The sequence below is a fragment of the Lissotriton helveticus genome, chromosome 11 (assembly GCF_964261635.1).
Source record: "Lissotriton helveticus chromosome 11, aLisHel1.1, whole genome shotgun sequence".
Lineage (NCBI taxonomy): Eukaryota > Metazoa > Chordata > Amphibia > Caudata > Salamandridae > Lissotriton > Lissotriton helveticus.
In genome coordinates, this window is record NC_136072.1 from 489633795 (window position 1) to 489655381 (window position 21587).

General features: G+C 45.1%; 1 protein-coding gene across 1 annotated transcript in view; it reads right to left on the reverse strand.

The window, feature by feature from the left end:
• The window catches only part of LOC144792914 (uncharacterized), a 53902-nt gene that overhangs the window by 19741 nt on the left and 12574 nt on the right, over window positions 1-21587 (reverse strand). Inside the window, exon 5 of the mRNA XM_078668116.1 lies at window positions 15189-15316. Within this exon, the coding sequence (XP_078524242.1) occupies window positions 15189-15316 (128 nt within the window). The remainder of the gene's footprint in view (window positions 1-15188; window positions 15317-21587) is intronic.

Below are 21587 nucleotides of genomic sequence, written 5' to 3' on the forward strand. Positions count from 1 at the left end.
GATAGATCTATTATTCACTATAAAAACAAAGGATACAGGAACGTTATAGTTAGGCTCAGATTCCACTTATACAAAATCTGATCTAACTATAACTTACGGGCCCGCAATGCACTGTTTATTACCTCACATATTACATCACTCATGACATGGTCAGTAACATCACTGAGGACATCACTAATGACATTATCCACAAAACTAATCACACACCCTCTCACACTCCTATATAACCTCTCATGCACCCACTCACACACCCACACAATCACTCACAGACCCATACAAGTACTCACACAACCACTAACTCTATGGAAACATGGTCCAATTGTCCAAACTATAACTACCTACTGGCGTCCGCCAGTAGGTAACATGGCATACATCTATATATACATATTGTCAGCATACAAATATTTATTCGGCTATAATCACAAACATAGAAGAACATAAAATTATATGTTTATAAAATAGTAAAAACTAGTAGGCTTATATACGAATGTGTCAACAGTAACAATACATTATATAATCTCATGCATCACATCAAGGTTAATCAGGTCTAGATTGTCTTGATCTCAAAGCAGCATGTAGAAAGCATGAAACAGCAAAAAGATAATGCTTGATCATCAGGAGCTGCAGATACATAAGTGCCAGGTATCCTTGTGAGAAGATCAGAACTTTCAGTAACGGGAAAAGGAACTGCTTCCTAGGCAAGCTCAAATATTTGCAAAACAAAATGTAGGGTAGCCTGTGGAGACATATTGTTGCATCCACAGGGCCCTTAGTGCCTGAAAGAGACTGACCACTAGATGTGGCCAAAAGATGATGTAGCACGTTAACCTTGAATAGTACCAACAGAAATCTATCTCTTTCATTAGATAGGAGAGAAAGGAAAGCTCCATGCCCTGAACAGTATTTAAAAATAAATGCCCCTACACAATGGGTTTCACAAGCTCTATGTGTTCATGTTGTAATAAGGGACTTTTGAGAAACAAGTCTCTCACTCTTTTGAGTTCCAGGGGGTACGGGGAGTAATAATTGCAGTATATGTTCACCCAACCCATGCTGGTAAAAGCTGCCTTCATATAAGCAATCCAAGGGATTTGATGCATGTTGTCAAGGGTCAGACAATCAGACAAAATCAGTCCATTTATTTGGCATCCCTCCCCAGTCTATATCTTGATCCAGCACAGCAAGCGTCTGAGAGAAACAAGGTCACCAATGTATCTAAAACAAAGTTCCTGACGAACAAAAAAAGCTGGGGTACTTTGTGGACCCTCAGAATACACCTTAAAATGTATTTTCTGTGAGTTCAATTTTATCGACCGTCATGTAACCCCATACATCACTGTCATATAGCTCCTTGGAGATGCACTTGGACTTAAAAAACTTAACTAGAGGGTCCAGTCACCATGAGCCCAATCTCTGTGCAACGCTAGCTACAGTCCCCGTGGTCTTGACCAAATCACAAGTCTTGCCCTCAACTAGGGGTTTAAAACTCATATTAGCATCAAATAGCACCAGCAGGTAAGAGAAAGCAGGGACCTTACCCAGGGTATGACTCCCCACCTTGAAGGTTTTGAAACTGGTGGAAATTCAGCGATGTTAAGAACTCTCTCCGCAAGTTGGGCTTTAAATATGATGTGCTCTACCCTGCCTGTCTATGAGTTGAGGTCAATGGGAAGCCTCGCTCCTTTGACAACCCCGCAGAGGCAAACAACTTTTGCAAACACTTTGCTTTCAAGTCCTCCTCTTCTAGACAGAACACGCTACAAAGTACTGAATCACCGACTCCTGCTCCTTAGTCCCCTTAGAGCTGATATGGCCTGCAGTATTTGGATTCTCCCTCAAAATAGGGACTACTTCTGCATAACACCTGTGGACTGCCTCAGACAGTATGCTTTGCTCATCATTGCCTTCTTATTACTTTTTCCATACAAATGCTGTTTATATGTGGTTGATTCTTCCTTTCTGTTTCAGCTATTCCTCTAGGAACGGGCCACACCAAGCAAACACGTCAACTCTCCCCCATGGAGAACACTAGAGTAGCCTCATTGGGATTGTTTAGTTCTTTGTTTCTCCTTTTCAGGGCTTTTGTGGATGTTTTCCTATATAGTGGGGGTGGGGGGGATAGGTGTGGGCCCTTTCTGCTTTCGCTTCAGTTTTGTATTTGTTTGTTACCCTTTGCACAGCATGTACACTATATGCCAGCTTATGACATGGCGCTGTTCTTTTCACACCTGCTTACTCTATGCCAGCTCAGAAAGGGCCTGGAGAGGTGATAGACATTACTTCCCTTACATGAAAGATATGTGGCATCAATAATCCACGTAAAGGCAAACAAGTCCTCTCATATCTGTCACGACATAGCCTTCCTTAAGGAAACACGTCTCCTACCCAATGGCGCCCAATCATATGCGACTACTTGCCCCCCCCCCCGCTATTTCTCCTGTCACAGCTCCTATTCCTGTGGATTATGCCCCCTCATGCCCCTATTCCCTCCATAAATGTCACTCGGACACAAATGGATGCTATTAAATCCTACAAGGCAGCCTCACTGACAAACGAGTTCTATTAGTCAACATATACGCCCCGAACACTGAGTATCCACAATTCTTTCAGGAGTTTTATGCCCATATGGGACATGCAGATGCGACCTTTACTCTTCTGGGTGGGGATTTCAACATGGTACATACTCTAGCATTGACTCTAGTACCCAGCTGAGTGGTTATCCCCAGTCATGGGAAGCACTCCACCTTATATTGCAGACGCTTCTGCTCTACAGGATATCTGATGTGCTCAATAGCCATCCACACCTGGTTATACCTTTTACTCTGCCCCACATGATATTTTGACATGGCTAAATTATTGGTTCTTGTCCGCTAATGTTTCACTCTGGACTACAAAGGTAAAACTTCTACCGCAAACTCTATCAGATCATAGCCCTGTTCTCTTAACCCTACAGGTCCCCTATGGATGCAGGTCAGAGCGCACCTTGAGTATCCATCACTAGGCTCTACATGATCCTGTCTTCTGTAGCGAACTCCTTCATTCCATCGTCCACTACTTCGCAATGAACTCGGGCAAGGTCTCCACACAGGCAACCCTCTGGAAGGCCTTTAAAGCATATATCCGTGGGGTGTGCATATCCAAGCATCTGAGTATCCTATGAGATATCCACTCCCAACCGCAATGCTTTTAAACCTCCAAGGTATAGACTTAAGTGCCTCCTAAGGCGGCGGCCTCCAACTCCATTGACGTTTAGTATTGTTGACTGAATTTCGCGATCTGCTGATAGGGAAATCGCATATCTAGGGAAACACACTAGGGCTCCGTGCTATGGTGAGGGGGGGATAATCCACCCTAATCGCCTAGGTAGTTATGTCGATGAATTGCGCACCGTCTCCGAGTCCTCTGTTTTTGTTGGCGAAGATGTCCTGGCAGAGTCCCAATGCTATTATGAACTCCTTTATACATCCTGCATGCCTGACAATGCACCAGAGATCCCATCATACTTGGTGGAGATCGCTATAGGTCTGGCCCACTGATGGCCAATGACAATTTTTTAGCAAGATGATTTTTTGCGAGGAGGTCACCCAGGTGATCGACTCTTTAGACAGGTCCAATGGCCCTGGACTTGATGGCCTTATGAGAGCTTTCTATAAAGCTTTCAAACAACAGGTCACCCACATCTCTTTACAGTGGTCAACAGGATCTACTGCCAAACACCTGCTGTAGTTACCCTATTGGATGCCGAAAAGACGTTTGAACCCTTGGAGTGGCCCTTCTTGAAAGAAGCTCTGATCAAACTGGGAATCCCCACCGCGCTCATCTCCTTGGTCATGCTCTTATATCCTAATCCTGTGGCATGCATGGGAGTAAATGGCTCCCTCATGGATGTGTTCCCTATATTGAGGGGGACTAGGCAAGGCTGCCCTTTATCTCCTCTCCTCTACATTCCCTTAATGGTCCCTTTGGTCTGCCACCTTCTGGAGCGCCACATACATGAGGCTCCCGCGCTTCATTTTTTAAAATATTTTCGGCCGGAGTCACGCTGGGTGTGAAAATCCAGCCCTCCAAAAAAATGCTCTTTTGGCCCTGTGGGACCCTCTGATCAGGCCTATGCGGTCAGTGTGCTTTTACCCTGCCACCTTTTCTTCTTTTTTAATCGTTTTTCTTTCTCCTCATACCAAGTGACAAGATGGCTGTCAACACTTCCTGGTTACAAGTGTTGGCAGCCAATCAGAGGCAAGCCCCACTGTGGTACTTACTGGATGTACCAAGTGGCCTAGTTGGACCCCACACTGAAAAAAACATAGGTTTCAGGGACGTTATAGTTAGTTGGAGATTTCACTCGTACAAAACCATAGAAATAGTCCGTAGACCTAACTTTAACTCGTGCCCATGCAATGCACTGCTGATGACGTCACATATTACATCACTCATGACATGCTCAGTGACATCACTGATGACATCTCAAATTTTCCATTGGGTATACAAGTCACACAGTCCTTAAAATACCAAACAGAGATGTCGGTTCACCATCTGCCTACTGGCTCAACTACTGTCTCCCGATTGGATAGAAAATAGTCAATTGTGACATTAAATTGCTTACATTCTCATGGTTCTGCCTATGTCGAACATTTACTTTTGCCACACTGATGAAGGCTGATTTCTGAAACGCTTATGTGGCCAATAAAGTTATGTTGAAAGCCCCGGGAGTGTTCCAGTTGCTCTTTTGGTTGTTGAATGAAATGGGTCACACCCCCGCTAATTGGAGGCACCAGTTGTGAGTTCGGAGGAACTGGTGGGAAACGTGTATGGATATATATATATATGTAATTCGTTTATATATATAAACAAATTACAGTTATTATAATTTAAATACATTTAACAACAAACAATTAGTATTTTTTAATTCAGATTAAATAAAAATATACATTTTACTTTCTGGTTGATTTTTTAAATAAATATTTAAATAAATAATTTTGTATTAGCTTATTATATTTACAGGAAATATTTTAACATACTTTCAAGATAGTATTGCTGTAGAATTTATTTTCAATTTCTTTTAGGTTAAAAAAAAATATAAAATACATTAAAATATGTTCATTAACTTATTTTAAAGATTAAAAATCCCCACTACTACACCATAGGGAGAACTCTGCCCTGGTGAAATAAGTGTGAAACGTTACCAGTGGCAACTAGTCACTTATAAATTTGCCTCCACCCTCTAGTTTCAGAGATCGAGGATATGCACATTTCCACTGTGTTGTAACTTTACATGTGAAAACGGTGAATAGCCAAAAGCAGTAAAATTACTACAAAGTCTAAGGCCCACATGCATCATTGTTGGTATTTGCGATTCCTAAATTGCGAAAATTAAGGAATCGCAATTTAGAAATCGCAAATACCTATGCATTAAAAATTTGCATATATTTTTGCGAGTTCTTATTTTTCCTTATTTGCGATTCCCAATTTTGCGAATCGCAAATAAGGAATCCCTTTACATTGATTCCTAGGGGCCTAGAGGCCCATAGGAATCAATGGGAAGGCATTCTCATTTTGCGATTCGCAATTAAGGAATCGCAAAATGAGAATGCAATTTCTAGGATGCAGGGGGGGTCCAAAGGACCCCCCCCTGCACCCCTGAAATGTAACATACAGTCCATTTTTCACACATACATGCCCAAGAGCATGTGTGAGTGTAAAAGGAAAGTGTCAAAAATGCACTTTTGTGCATTTTGGAAACTTTTTTAAAATTACCATGAAGGTTGACTTCATACTAATTTAACACTTCTAATCTGCGAATTCGCAAATTTTTTCAGATGATGCATTGCATTTAAGAAGTCGCAAATAAATTGCGATTTCTTAAATTGCGAAAAAGCCAAAAAGGTTAATGCATCCCAAAACAAAGAATTGCATTCGCAAACGGCCGAATTTTGCGATTCGCACCGTTTGCAAATGCAATTCAGTTTGATGCATGTGGGCCTAAGAGTAAAGAACAAGTTACTTACCTTCGGTAATGCTTTTTCTGGTAGATACAGTATCTGCCTGTGGATTCCTCACCTAGTGAATATCCCTCTGCGTCAGCAGCTTCCGTAAATTCTTTTTGTAGCTTTGCGCCAACGTGGACCGACGTCACAGAGGCACGGCATCGCGCGCGACTCCGCTGACGTCACCGGCACCATAATAGGCCCACGCCGGCGTGATGACATCAGTTCCGTCCTTTTTTACGTGCCTTCGAGGCACACGGACGGACCAATGGCAGTAGAATAATACAAAGTATACACAGTACACAATGTCCAGATAACACACATAGTGTGAAAACATTTCCTTTGACATAAATATATATAAATATAAACAATAAACATGGTATACAAGAGTGGACAACGGGGAGTCGGGTGGGTCAGTGAGGAATCCACAGGAAGATTCTCTATCTACCAGAAAAAGCGTTACCGAAGGTAAGTAACTTATTCTTCTGATAGATACATCTGCCAGTGGATTCCTCACCTTGTGAATAGATTCCCACAGCAGTCCCCACTCCCGGAGGAGTGTGTCCACTCTTCTATACCAAGAAATCTTGGAGGACAGAACACGCAAAGTGGCCGTCCCTCCTCACCTCGGTATCCAAGCAGTAATGCTTCGCGAAAGTGTGGAGGGAGGCCCAAGTCGCGGCTCTTCAAATGTCCTCTACAGGCACACCTCTAGAAAGAGCCGATGTTGCAGACTTAGCTCTAGTGGAATGAGCCCTTATACCCTCTGGAGGTTCCTTACCCGCCAGGGAGTAGCAGATCTTGATGCATAAAATTATCCATCTTGAGAGCGTGCGCTTGTGCACAGATCTTCCTTTCCTGCAGCCAGCAAATCCATCGAAAAGCTGGTCATCCAACCTGAACTCTCTTGTCCTGTCCAGGTAGAAGCTCACCGCCCTCTTAGGGTCCAAGCGATGAAGCCGCTCCTCCTCCTTGGAAGGATGAGGGGGAGGATAGAAGGTAGGAAGGGTAACGGATTGCCCCAGGTGGAAAGGAGTTACCACCTTCGGCAGAAAAGCAGCCCTGGTCCTAAGAACCATTCGATCAGCATGAATGGATAAAAACAGGGGCTTTGAACTAAGAGCTTGAAGCTCACTTACCCTCCTTGCCAAGGTAATTGCTACAAGGAAGACTGTCATGAAAGACAAAAGTCTCAAGGGACATGAGTGTAAAGGCTCAAAAGGTGAACCCATCAAAAATGTAAGAACAAGGTTCAAGTCCCATTGAGGTACAATAAAAGGAGTGGGAGGAAATTTATTGGTAAGGCCCTTGATGAACCATAAAACAATAGGTGACTTAAACAAAGAGGGCTGGTCAGGCAAACAAAGGGAAGCCGATAAGGCCGACAAATAACCCTTAATAGTTGCCACCGCAAAACCCTGCTGGGCCAAGGAAAGAGCAAATTGCAGAATATTAGACAAACGAGCCCTTAAAGGGTCAATGGACTTCTGCCCACACCAAGCAACGAACTTTGACCATCTATAGGAATAAATGGACTTAGTGGAGTCACGCCTGGCTGACAAAATGACATCCGCCACATCGTGTGCGAGAGAAAAGGATCTCAGGTGGCCCTGTTCAATCTCCAGGAATGAAGGTGTAAGGTCTGGAGGTGGGGGTGTAGAACCTGCCCCTCCATCTGGCCATCTGGGAAGGTCTGAGTACCACACCCTTCTTGGCCAATCCGGGGCGATCAATATAACTTGGGCCCGGTCTTGGCGAATTTTCCTCAGAACACGAGGAATCAAGGGTATGGGAGGAAACGCGTAAAGGAGTTGCGAGTCCCAACTCAACTGAAACGCGTCCCCCAAAGCTCCCTGCATCGGAAACTGGAGGCTGCAGAATGACGGGAAGTGAGCATTCTCGCGAGTGGCGAACAGGTCCACCCGAGGAGTTCCCCACGTCCGAAAGACGTGACAAACTACCTCTGGATGACGCCTCCACTCATGGTCGGCAGAGAACTGCCGACTGAGACTGTCTGCACGAACGTTCAGAACTCCGGTCAGATGATTTGCCATCAGACAAATCTGATGGTCCTGAACCCAGGACCAGAGACGCAGAGCCTCTCTGCAGAGACACTGCGACCCCACTCCTCCCTGCTTGTTGACATACCACATCGCGGTCATGTTGTCCGTCAGGACCTGAACTGACCGCCCGCGAAGGGAAGGGAGTAAGGCCTTGAGTGCCAGACGTATCGCCCGTAATTCCAGTAGGTTGATGTGAAGCGACCTTTCCTCTGGAGACCAAAGACCCTTGACCTCCAGGTCCCCCAGATGAGCACCCCACCCTAGAGTGGATGCATCCGTTATCACCATGGCCACCGATGGAGGAAGTTGAAAAGGCTTTCCTTGTGACAGATTGCCTTCCACGCTCCACCAAGACAGATCCGCTGCAGTTTCTCTGGAGATCCTCACTGACTCCCTGAGATCTCTGTTGTGCTGATACCACTGCCTGCGGAGGCACCACTGGAGTGCCCTCATGTGCCAGCGTGCATGGTTGACCAACAGAATGCAAGAAGCCATCAGACCGAGCAGACTTAGGACCTTCAGGACTGGAACAACCGCTCCATTGTAGAATAAAGGAATCATTTCCTGTATGTCGCGAATCCTTTGAGGAGGAGGGAATGCACGGCATACAGAAGTGTCCAGTACCGCACCTATGAACAGGTTGCGCTGGAAGGGCACCAGGTGAGATTTGGGTACATTTATCAAAAAACCCAACCTGTGCAACAACTGAGTTGTCTCCTGCAGGTGATTGAGCACCTTCCCCGGCGACTCTGCTTTGATCAGCCAGTCATCCAGATACGGGAATACAGGTATCCCCGACCTCCTGAGATGTACTGCCACCACCGCCATCACCTTGGTGAAGACTCGAGGCGCAGTAGTTAGACCAAATGGAAGGACCTCAAACTGGTAGTGTTGCGACCCAACGGTAAAACGGGGATACTTTCTGTGCGACTTCAGGATGGGAATATGAAAATACGCATCCTGCAAGTCGATTGACACCATCCAGTCCTCTTCCAGCAGCGCTTGAAGAACCTGTGTAAGAGTGAGCATCTTGAACTTTTCCTGTTTCAGGTAAAGGTTCAAGATCCTGAGATCCAGGATTGGCCGAAGCCTGTCATCCTTCTTGGGGATCAGAAAATACCGGGAGTAGCATCCCTGACCCCTTTCCTGCTCCGGAACCACCTCTATCGCACCTTTTCTGAACAGTGCCAGGACTTCTTCCTGCAGGAGAAGCAGGTGGTCCTCCGAACAAAAACCCTGGCAAGGAGGGTAATTTGGGGGAAACTCCCAAAAGGGAAGAGCATACCCATTCCCCACGAGATTGAGAACCCAAAGATCCGATGTTATCAATTCCCAATCTCGTAGGAAATGGGTAAGCCGGCCCCCCACTGGGCCCGCATGATCCGGAATGGCGGATCTAGGGCTGCTTTGCTGCGTTGGCAGGGGGCTGGGAAGGGAAAGAGGAGAAAGAGGAGGAAGCTTGACGGCCTCGAGAACGGGCTCTTTGCTTGCCCCTATAAGACCTGTACAGCGTGTTTTGCTGCTGCTGTGGCTGCTGCTGCGTTGTCTTGTAGGATCGAAAAGAAGATCCGGTAAATCCTCTAGAACGTCTCGCAAAAGTGCCCCTGGTCGGAAGGCCCAAGGACTTAGGCCCTGCTGCCTTTAAAGCGTTCCAAAGCAGCGCCCGCCTTCTTGCCAAATAAACCAGACCCGAATGGGAGATCCATCAATGTAGACTGGACATCTGGCGAAAACTCACTCGATTTCAGCCACGCAGCTCTCCTCGTTGCCACAGAGGAGCCCATGACCCTAGCTACAGAGTCCGCCGTGTCCAATCCACTCTGAATCGCCTGCCTTGCTGCAGCCTGAGTGTCAGAGATTACCTCCTGGAAGTCTTTTCTATCCTCCTCCGGTAACTAGGGCACCAACTGTTTTACAGTGTCCATCAGGGCGTGAATATAACACCCCATTAGGCAGGTCGCATTTGTAGACTTCAGCGCCATACTGGCGGAGGAGAAAACCTTTTTAGCAGCCTGATCCTGCTTTCTCGACTCTTTCTCTGCTGGAACCTGTGGAAAAGCTCCCATTGATCTTTTGGAACAAGCCGCCTGCACCACCAAACTCTCAGGCAGAGGGTGACTGGATAAAAAATCTGGGTCATCAGGAGCAGCTCTGTACCTCCTGGCAACAGCCCTAGACACAGCAGGAGCTGATACAGGTTTCTTCCAAACCTCTAAAATTGGATCTTTGAGGGCATCAATAAAAGGCAGCAATGGTTCAGTTACTGATGATAGAGAGTGAAGGACCTCTGTGAGAAGATTTGACTTAAACTCAGCAGTAGGTAAAGCAATGTTCAATAAACTTGCAGCCTTCTTTATCACAACATGGTAAGGAGCCACATCTTTAGAGGGTTCATCCGGTACTGAAACTAAATCCCACTCAGGGGACAGTTCAAGGCCACTGGCCACTGAAAGATCCTCAAATGGGTCCTCAGGATCCTACAGCTCACCCTCCTCCAAATACTCCTCACGATACCTCTCTTCCTTCATCAGCCTCTGGGCTTCACGCCTCGACCTGCGCTGCACATTCGAAGCCGCCGGATCCACTGTCGGCTCTGTCGAAGCCGGTGCCGGCCCCGATCCCGACGAGGAAGACTCCCACGACGTCGCTCAGGGTTCGGCATCAGGGATGATGGAATCGGCGTCGAAGGATTATGCGTCGACGACTTCGGCGTCGATGGCTTCGGAGTCGAAGGCTTTGCCGCCGTCGGAAAATGCCAATGCGGCGCCGGAGCGGGCATAAAGGGCATAAAGGGCGCAGGAGCATAGGTTTGGGGAACACCCAGACCAAACGCCATCGGACCCTTGGGACCAACAGGAGCCCCAGAGGGGTACATAGCCCTGGAATATATACCATATATCGCATTTAGAAAATGCGTCGGATCCTGACCTGGAGCCGGGAAGGCTGGGTACGAACCCCCAGGCTGCTCTTGAGGGCGTGGAGTTGATACGACGTCGACCTCCTCTTTAGGCTGGTGCACCAGAGTCGACAGACCTTCGGGCAACGGAGCCTCTCCCTCTCCAACTATCTCCCCCTCACCTTCATCCTCCCGATCCGGAGGATGGAATGGAACCGGAGATGGATTCACTGTCTGCTTCAGTGAACCTGGCGAATTCGCATGCGACGCCTCACCCCTAGCGTCCTGATCTTCCGAAGCTGAAGACACCACCTCCTTCTCAACCAGCTTTACCAATGACTTCGGCTTAGAACCCGAGTCCTTCCTCGAGCGATGTCGGGATTCATGGGCCCTCTTCTTATGCTTCTTTTTAGACGATCTCGAAGCATGGGCCGAGGACGAGTCCGATCGCGACCTCGAGCGAGATCTTGACCTCGATCATCGAGTCTGCGACCTCGATTTCTTCTTCTCCTTACTTTCCTTAAGCTTCGCCACAAGAAGCTTAGCTTCTCTCTCCCGGAGGGTCTCAGGTGTCATCTTCCTACAAGACCGGCAGTCTTCGACGTCGTGGTCGGAGCTAAGACACCATAAGCAGCATTCATGAGGATCCGTAATCGACATGGTCTTGCCGCATTCCCCACAGGCTTTAAATCCGGTCTTCTTCAAAGACATGTCGAAAGAGAAGACAATGAAACACCAACAACACAAGGTAACAAAGTTACTGCAAAAGCTACGGACGATCCCTAGAAAACCGTTAGCGTCGACGACGCGGAAAAAAGGGAACTGATGTCATCACGCCGGCGTGGGCCTATTATGGTGTTGGTGATGTCAGCGGAGTCGCGCGCAATGCCGTGCCTCTGTAACGTCGGTCCAAGTCGGCGCAAAGCAACAAAAAGAATTTCCGGAAGCTGCTGACGCAGGGGGATATTCACAAGGTGAGGAATCCACTGGCAGATGTATCTATCAGAATGTGCACGCTTGCAGGTATTTCTACTTATGTGAATAGGGATGATAGTCTTTTTTGACCTGTAATTATTGACCTTTTCCTTGTGCCACATTTTTCTCAATTATCCCTATCCAGAGTAGAAACTAGCCATGCATTCTTACGTCTCACAAACGGCTCCTTTAGACGACACTTAACATAATATTGTAGGGACAAAAGTAGCTGACATGAGAGCTTTCCATTCACAGATTTGCTGTAATCAGGATCAGGGTATTTCACATTAAGTCCCTCAAAGCAAGATTCTGGTTACATTTCTGGATTAACCAGAGTGGTTTAATGATCTTCATTTCGATGAGGTTATGTACATTTGTTTTACATGGATATCTTGAATACCTGGCATGATCCAGTCTTTCTGGTTCTAGGTTGTAGACCCCAAGATCTGAAGTATTTTTACAGCAAACTAGCAGTGTAACTGTTCTTTCTTCACTCCAAGAAAGAATTTGCCATGACATGTTTCGGTGAGAGGTTAGTATCTGCCATTTTCTCCCACTGTCTCTGACCGAACAGAGTTGAAATGTTCAAAAAAAGGTTACAATACTGTTTTCTCTAATGACTCATCCATGAAGTACGATATCAATATGTATACTTAATGGATGCTTTAGATGAAAATCTGTCATTCCAGGAACTTGCAACACAACACAGCGATGTAATGCATTACAATACATCTCTGCATCATACTACAACATAACACCACAAAACACACATAGCTGCACTACAGCACAGCATGACACTGACAAACTACACAAGACTATAGTATACTGCACAAAAATATGATATAACACTGCAACACCACAATAACTTACTTATTCTGTACACTATAGCAAAGCATTGGACTACAAGCCAAGACAACCTAACCTTATACAACTCTACTTCACACCACATAGTCCTTTGCAGTACCCTAGGGCCCAAAAACATCACACTACCACCCTACACTGTCAGGAAACTGGCTTTTTGCATGTTCCCGCCCCAGTTCTTGCCCCTATTTGAGTACTAGTTGCTGTTTTTTCGACTCAGTGCACTGAGGCCTGTTAACCTGACCCCAGTGCCAGTGTACTGACCCATTATAAAAGATTTCTTGAATTGGATGACCCCAATTTGCAAGCACTAATTTACTTGTGAGTCCCTAGTATATGGTGCAGAGTGTGACAAAAGACAAGAAGGCTACCAGCCTCCCACTGCAGACTAGAAGGGTAGTGTTCAAAATGCTAGTTTGACTATGGCATTGCCATTAATGGCAAAGCCACCCGTTCTCTTACTGATATATGTAATTCACCCCTAACGAAGCCATATAGACCCCTATGGCAAGGGAGCTGTATATTGTTAAGCAAGACATATAAGTTTATATAGCCTTAGCAGCAAAACCCTTAAAGTTGTTGCTTTGATGAGGAAAGTTAGTCCGGCTAACTTCTGAATGGGACTACCTTACATCAAATTCAACTTGATGCCCAAATCTAAATTAATGTCACTGTTAAAGTTAGGCAGTTTTTATAAAGTTGACACTCTGTGCCCTAGCTAGTCCAGTGGCTTTGTGCAGGCCCGGGCCAACAGACAGCTTTCTGCCCACCTGGGGAGACATGTGAACAACTCCAAGGCTTAAGCACAAAGTCAGTTGCCGCAGAGTTAGGTGTCACCTCCTCTCCCAGAAAGGCCAACTGAGGTGTTAGCCCAAAAGGCAGGCTCAAAGGAAATGCCCCCTTTAAAGGGTGACAACACACCCGAGCAGGATTACTTTTGTTCCTGCAGACGAGTTGGAGGCAGGGACGGAGAGGAAAACACTGTCCTCAAACCTGTTTTCCTGTGGGCTTGACAGTAGCAAGAATATTGCACACTGGGATTGCAAAATGCCACACATAACTTGAACTTTGTCGCAAAAAAGGAGTGGGCCTACTAGCCCATTGGATAGTGACCACGTTGTCCCCCCAGGCACTTTCCCAGGATAAAATAGGCACCCTGGCATGCTATACTTCAGTACACATTGGATTTGGAAAAAGAACCCAACAAAGACTGTCCTCCTGCCCTTGGAATAGCACAAAGAGAGGATTCACTGTTGGAAGGACTGCGCCTGCTGCACTTTGGACAAGTAAAATTTGGACTGTGCCTGCGGCTCCCGGCTTGGGAAAACATTGATCCCGGATCCAGATTGAAACAGTGACTCCAAGGGTTAGTTGGTTGGCCCCCTGGAACAGCACCATGGATACCAAAGTTGAGAAAGCCGAAACCGGCAAAGCAGTATCCTCTTCAGAGGAATCACCACTGACTGCTGTTGGGTGCCCCTAGAGACATCTCCGATGTAGCCAAAAGTTGCATTCGAGTCTGCTGGACCCAGGACTGCTATCAAAGGATTTCTTGCCTTAGAGGGACACTAGCCTCTACCAAGGATATTCACAGTGATTGCTGCGTTGGGAGAACAGTAGCCCTGCCGCTGCTGGCCTTCGACTGTCACAAAGAGGATGCCATGGGACCTCACATGCAGTGGCCAAAGTTGCCCCACCTCACCCATGCACCAAGGAATCACCCACAGCTCACCCTTGTCGACTGCACAGCTCCAGGATGTTGTTTGAACATCTTTTCTGCCTGAATCCCCAGCATAGGAACCACTTCACTGTTCTCTATGGTGGTTGTTTTCTAAAGGCTGGAACTGAAATGAAAAAGGGTCTGGTGGCCAGGTCACTGCCCAAAGTGACCTTAAGTCAGGCTGAAGTTGACAAACTAACTGTTTTAAACATTAAAAAAATGTACACGCTTTTGTTTATCAGTGCTGTTTTGTGGTTGTATTGAAAGTTTTATTTATTGTTTTCAAAATACATATCTCTGGAACCTCCAATGAAATTTGATGAACATGGATTCTAAAAATGTATAAAAATATGTTCTATTGTCATAAAGTATTGTTGAATCTCTTGTGTGACTTTCTTATTCCATTGTTTGGTGCTCTTAAATGATTTACACTAAGTTCCTTTGTCAAGCTTTGCTGCTCGAAGCCCCAGATACCCAGGGTTGAACAAAGGTGATACAAACAAGCTTCACTGGACCCAAGAGAGTGTTTGTGACTGTATTCCATGATAAGGCTTCTAATGCCATATCATATACTCTGAAATTCTCACATACATAATATATCATACCATGAGACAACCACATGTTTAAATGAAGCACATTGCCTCTTATTCCCTAGAATGCCCGGTAAAGCAATGGAGAATCACAGTTACCTTTTTTCGATGTTCCAGGATTTTACAACATAACAAGATGTTCTCATTTGAATTTGCAGAAGCAGATGTATGCAAAAAAGTCATAAGGATGGTCATGTCCATGCGCCGGACAGATTCCATCAGTCGAACTGTAACGACAACCCAAAGAAACAGACACATGTATAAATAATGCCCAAACAGAGGTTACTTGACATTTTTTAGAAGTTTAGAAAAAAGTGTCACAAGATATTTTTAACTTGCAGCAACATTTGCATGAAATACTAAAGAAAGGACACTTGTTCAAGATGCATTGGTCCTTGTGCAAATTATGTTTCATGTTATTTTCTTACAGATTGATTATATCTGAAATTCAGCGGTAGGTCTTGCCACATTGAGATTGACACTTTGTGTTCATTTTAGACTTTTACTCCAACTGTTAGGATCATAATTGGTTTTTGTACCTCATTCCACAAAACTTACAGGCGTTTTAGCTTGCTAATCAGGGTGACAGCTGTTGTGATCTTCCGTCCCCGCCCCGTCCCGCCGTGGCTTTTGTCGTTTGTTGCGGAGGGCTAAAGGACCGGACATACCTGACTAGCACTTGGGGGTTGGGAACAGCTGATGTGTGCGGGAGACGCCCGACTCACTGCTATTTAAGCAGCATGCCGGCGCGGACGCGAGAACACCAGCGGTAGGTCTTGTCACCTATCATTTTGCCCTGCTGCTATTTTTAAAAACAGCATTGAGATTGACACTTTGTGTTCATTTTAGACTTTTACTCCACCTGCTAGGATCGTAATTGGTTTTTGTACCTCATTCCACATGCTTACCGGCACTTTGTTTTAGCTTGCTAATCAGGGTGGCAGCTGTTGTGATCTTCCCTCCCCGCCCGTTCTGCCGTGGCTTGTGCTGTTTGTTGCGGAGGGCTGAAGGACCGGACATACCTGACTAGTACTTCTGGGTTGGAAACAACTGATGTGTGCGCGAGACGCCTGACTCACTGCTATTTAAGCAGCATGCCGGAGCGGATACACAGAGGGCGCGCCGCTGGCACGCCAAAGGCAAGCCCGTCTGCGCCCATCCGCGCCTAGATCGGGCCCAGGGCCACCCCCCCTGTCCGTTCCCTACTGATCTTGGGCCCAAGTTTAAAATATACAAGAGATAGTCTTGTAAGTCTTAACCCCCAGATGAAGGATTCATGTCTGCAACTCGATCCTTTTGAAAGAGCCTAAAGTGTGCCCTCTGTGTGACATGAAGTTCCTCTTCACCAAAACAAAATGCAGCTTTAATTTGCATCAAGTCCTTTACCCGCGAACAGTTTTGCAAAAGTCCCTCCAAGGCCCATTCCTGAATACACGCTCTTTAATTAAACACAACATTGAATTCGCCGAGCTGCTGGAAGCTCATAATATAGATATGGCATTTTTCACGGAGACGTGGGCAGATGGAACATCTGATCCAGAGCTATCATTAGCCATTCCCCAAGGATACTTATTAATCAGGAATGACAGACAGGATAAGCGGGAGGGGAAATAGCTATTATTATCAAGGACACCTTGTCGATGAAAAGCTCTACTTCAGGAAGCGGTCCTGATTGTGTACTGCTTTCATTTGGAATCACCATCAGTGATAACTATATATTTAACGGCATACTTCTGTATAGACCACCAGGGGCTAAGAACAAGTTTGTAGAGACAAAAGGCCATATCATCGAGTCTAGTGTTGACTTTCAGGAATTTTCTATCTTAGGTGACTTCAACTACCATTTAGAAAATATAAATGACCAATATACAATCTTGCTTCTAGAGCTGATGGCCAGTGTCTTGATGGAACAACTGATCAAGCATCCTAGCCACGAGGATGGACACACCCTAGATGGAATATTCATACCTAATCCTCAATTGAAAGTGCAGGAGAGGTTGCCAATTCCATGTTCTGATCATAAGGCCATTCGGTTGGTACTTACCTCGTCCCATCATCTTACTCGTCCTCATTCTGCTCTTAGGACTTTTAAAGGGAGAAATTGGAAGGAAATCAGCCCACAGCAGCTGCAATTAACATTAGCTGCCTCTAAACCGACACTAATGCCCAAAGTAAATACATCCACCAATATTTTTACTAATTGGATAGCAACCGCGGTAAATATTCTAGCTCCAGAAAAAACATTTACTAGCAAACGGTTGAAGAAATCAAAACCTTGGTCTGTGACTCACTGCGCATCCAGAAGCAACTATGCAGACAAGCTGAAAGGCGCTGGAGAAAAACGTATACGGAAGCCAAAAAAACAGTTTATACACAGTCACTGACCGAATATAAAAAGATGATTCTGGAGAAAAAAAACAGCTATTTCTCTGAAACATTTAGCAGGCGGGCAACTCAAGTAAATTACTTTTCTCAACTTTAAAGGAATTAGTGACACTTCCCACCCCACTAGCACTGAATAGCAATGTTACTTTCTGCAATCAATTCACAGATTCCTTTAGGGACAAGGTGCTTTCTATCTATGATTTCTTCAGTGGAAAAGGCAATGAGCCGCAAGTGAATCAACCCTCTTCACCTGCGCGACATCCTGGTCATGGCTTGAATGCTTTTATCCCCCCAAATGTAGAACAGGTTTCGCAGATAGTCAGATTGGTGAAAGCAGGGGCTCCATCCGACCCCTGCCCCCCTAAAATATTCCAACAGGCAGTTGATGAGATCAGCGAGCAACTCTGTCTGATTTTCAATGAGATCCTTATGTCCAGCATTTTCCCAGAGGCTTGGAAGAAGGTCTCCATCCTCCCCCTGCTGAAAAAACCTAGACACCAGCGATCACAATAATTACCAACCCATAGCAAGGATTCCGTTCCCAGCTAAAGTTTTGGAAAAAATAATAAATCTCCAACTTACGGCCTTTGTTTCCTCAGAAAATCTGCTGGACTCTTCACAAAATGGCTTCCGGCACGGGCATGGTACGGAGACGGCCTTGGTCATGGCAGCAAAGGAGCTTCGCTCTATGCTGGTTTCCGGTGCAAAGGCCGCCTTGATCCTTTTGGATCTTTCAGCGGCCTTTGACACCGTGAACCATGACATCCTCATTCCAAGGCTTCAGAAGTTGGGAGTGTCAAGCTTAGCACTAAGTTTAATCAAATCCTACCTTAACAATAGGCGACAGTGGGTTCAGATTGATGATTCTTGTTCAAAACATTTTTTCACTTCCTTATGGGGTACCGCAGGGCTCATCTTTAAGCCCTACGCTGTTCAATCAGTATGTCACCCCCCCTAGCTGACGTCATCAGGCAGTTTGGCCTCTCGCTAGTGTCCTACGCTGATGATACCCAGATTGTAGTATCCATCTCAGGCAATCTGGAAGAAACGGCAGCCAGCTTTAATCAGTGTATGACCTGCATGGATCACTGGATGCGGGCAAAGTGCCTAAAGCTTAATGGAAGTAAAACAGAGGTGCTTCTGCTGGGCTCAGACTCCACCATTTGGTCTCAGAAATGGTGACCCCCAGCTATGGGAATACTTCCCACCCCAGTGCGTAAAGCTAAAAATCTAGGCTTCATCTTCGATGATAGTCTCACCTTCCAACATCAAACCAAGGTCGCCTCTCAGGTACATTTAACTCTAAAACTAATTCAGAAGGTGAAACCTTATATTCCCCCACCTGCAGTAAAAACATTAGTAACAACTTTGGCATTGGCCAGACTGGACTATGGAAATGCCCTTTATCTGGGCCTTCAGAAACAGCACTTGCTTAAACTGCAGGTCAAGTCAAAATTGTCAGAACAGAAGTTAAGTAGTGTAAGGGGTAACAGATGCTGAAAACAAGAGCAGTGAGATAAAGCAGCATTAGACAATGTGCAGGTAGATGTGGCTCCCTGAGGGCCCTGTATATCCAGGTTGACAAATGACAAGTATTTCATTAAGAAGAAAGCAACAATTAGGTCAGGCGGGGGGACAGTAGGTCCTGTCTAAGAAGTGAACACCAGGTCACTTGACAAAATATATCCGCTTAACCTGACCCACCACCAGTAGGTACCAAAAAAAGGGGGCGAGGCCTAAAAGGTGAAAACATATATGTGGAAAGGGGACCAAATGATATACAGCCTGATTCATGTAGGTAAATTGCACTCGCAAAGGGCCAGATTCTGAGAATCTGGCCCTTTGCGAGTGCGATTTTTGCATTTGGTATTCATGATACCAAATGCAAAAATCGCTATTTAAGAAGTCGCAAATATGCGAGGAATAGCATTTAAGGAATCTCTAATAGAGATTCCTCAAATGCTATTCATGAAACATCAAGAAATAGCGATTTTGAACTTTTGGGGCCGCTATTTACCGACAGGTCAGACCTGTCGGTAAATAGCAAAAACTCAGAAAAATGCTTTTAAAAGCATTTTTCAAAGTTGCATGTAGCACACACACATGTCCTTTGGACATGTGTGTGCGCAACACCTGTCCAAAAGTGCATTTTAGGGGTGCTACAGGGCGTCCTTTGGACACCCCTGGCACCCTTAAAATCGCTATCTTAGTTGCGAGTAGCAAATTGCTACTCGCAAATCCCCATTCATTCCTATGGGCCTCTTGGCCCATAGGAATGAATGGGGAGTATTTGCGAGTAGCAAATTGCTACTCGCAAATAAAGAACATGTAGGAATCGCTATTTAAGTAGCAATTCCTACATGAATGCCGTTTTGCGTGTCCTCAATAGCGAATCGCTATGATTCGCTATTAGGGCCACGCAAAACGGCCTGTACATGAATCAGGCTGATAGCAAATTAATGGTGGAATTATTTGCTCACTTCTAATAAATGTTGATGATCAACTCCAATGATCTACTTAAAAGCTTCCCATCATACATTTCATATATCAACCTTTTCTAAACTCAAAACCTAAATTGAGATACAAAGCTAAATGTTTGGTATTTTGCATCATTGCTCTATAGGTTGTCTCATATTTTATATTTATTCAAATGTATCAGCGACAGCTTAGTTTATCTGCATGTTAAACTATATTTCGAGCATTTGCATAGTGCACTTTTGCCTTTGGCTTTGTCCTATGATGCTGTCCGCAATCTGGTGGCTTTCCACGTGATGCAAGTGTTAACAAAGCAGACCAGCCTCTGCTTTATGGAGTAAAGATGTGTTATTGGTATTGCGGGCTGGTCATACTTTGGGTGAACTGAATAGTTAAGGGTTAAGGCTGTATGTGTTCACCAACAGTGCATACATTCTCCAAATAGCTAAGTATAGGTGTGCATGTGCTTCTGTGTATGTGCTGTGTGTGTAGTGTTTGTAATGTTGATGCTTTTGGTTGTATAGTGTATCTGAATCTGTGTTCAATGTATGCTAATGTTTTCTGTTGGAGGAGCTACTGTGATAGCCATCATACTGCATGCCTGCAGTGTGTGGCATGCTGAAAATGTGGGTGGTGTTCTATTTAATATGTTGTGGAACTCCGTGAGTTTCGTAATCAGTAGGGCTACTGTAACTCACATGCTGGCCAGCTAAATTACATATCTTGTCTGTGTTGAGTTTGTAAAACATGTTCCGTCTTATGTGTTCTGTTAGAATTGTGTGGCGTTTCCTAAGTGCAGTTGAGACCCCCATGATAACTGATCATAGATTCATCTTGAATGTGTTGAATTTATGCGATAGAGTGCTTGATTTTATTTCAGAGCATTCTGTGGGAGAAAGGCAGACTGTCTTGCTCAGGTTTGGTTATTTCCTGTATCCTACTTCTATGTAAATCTAATTGCTTGAACTACACCTTGCATGTGAGGAAGCCTACGGAGGGAAATGTAAAGAGAATTAGCACTCCCAACAAAGCTTCCATAACTATGCAGACATAATAAAAGTGCCTCTCATGATAAATTCTAGAGCTGTTACTCTCCATTATTATAATGAGACTCCTCAAATGTTATGCTGTGTTAAAGCCCCCGGCATACAAGACAGCATATCCAGGAGCTCTCTAACCTATCCAAAAGGACCCCAATGGCATTTGCTAATCACAAAGAGCCTCTGGTCAGAAATTAGGGTTAGTTTGAGGGCACAAGTATCTCTAGATTGAATGTCAATTTCGATTACAGAGTCCCATATGTCTGCACAAACTGAAGAAAGTGGTTCCTCAGATGGTCCTCCCTTCATGCCCCAAGTTGCTGTGATTGAAATTCTAACATTAAATACAATATCATAACATAGTATAAACTAACATAACATAACATAACTTATCAATCTACTAGAGTTTAAAAGCCATGTTTGCTTGAAAACTAATCAGTTTAAAGATGGATACAAAAATGTCCTGAAACTCGGTAGCTACACGTTTCACTGCCAGTCCTGTAATGATCCTGGTGAAAAAGGCCCTCCAACTTGGGCCTCCCTATTGCCCCAATTGTATAGTTGTTGCCTGTCTTTCTCTGTTTGCAAAATGTGAATA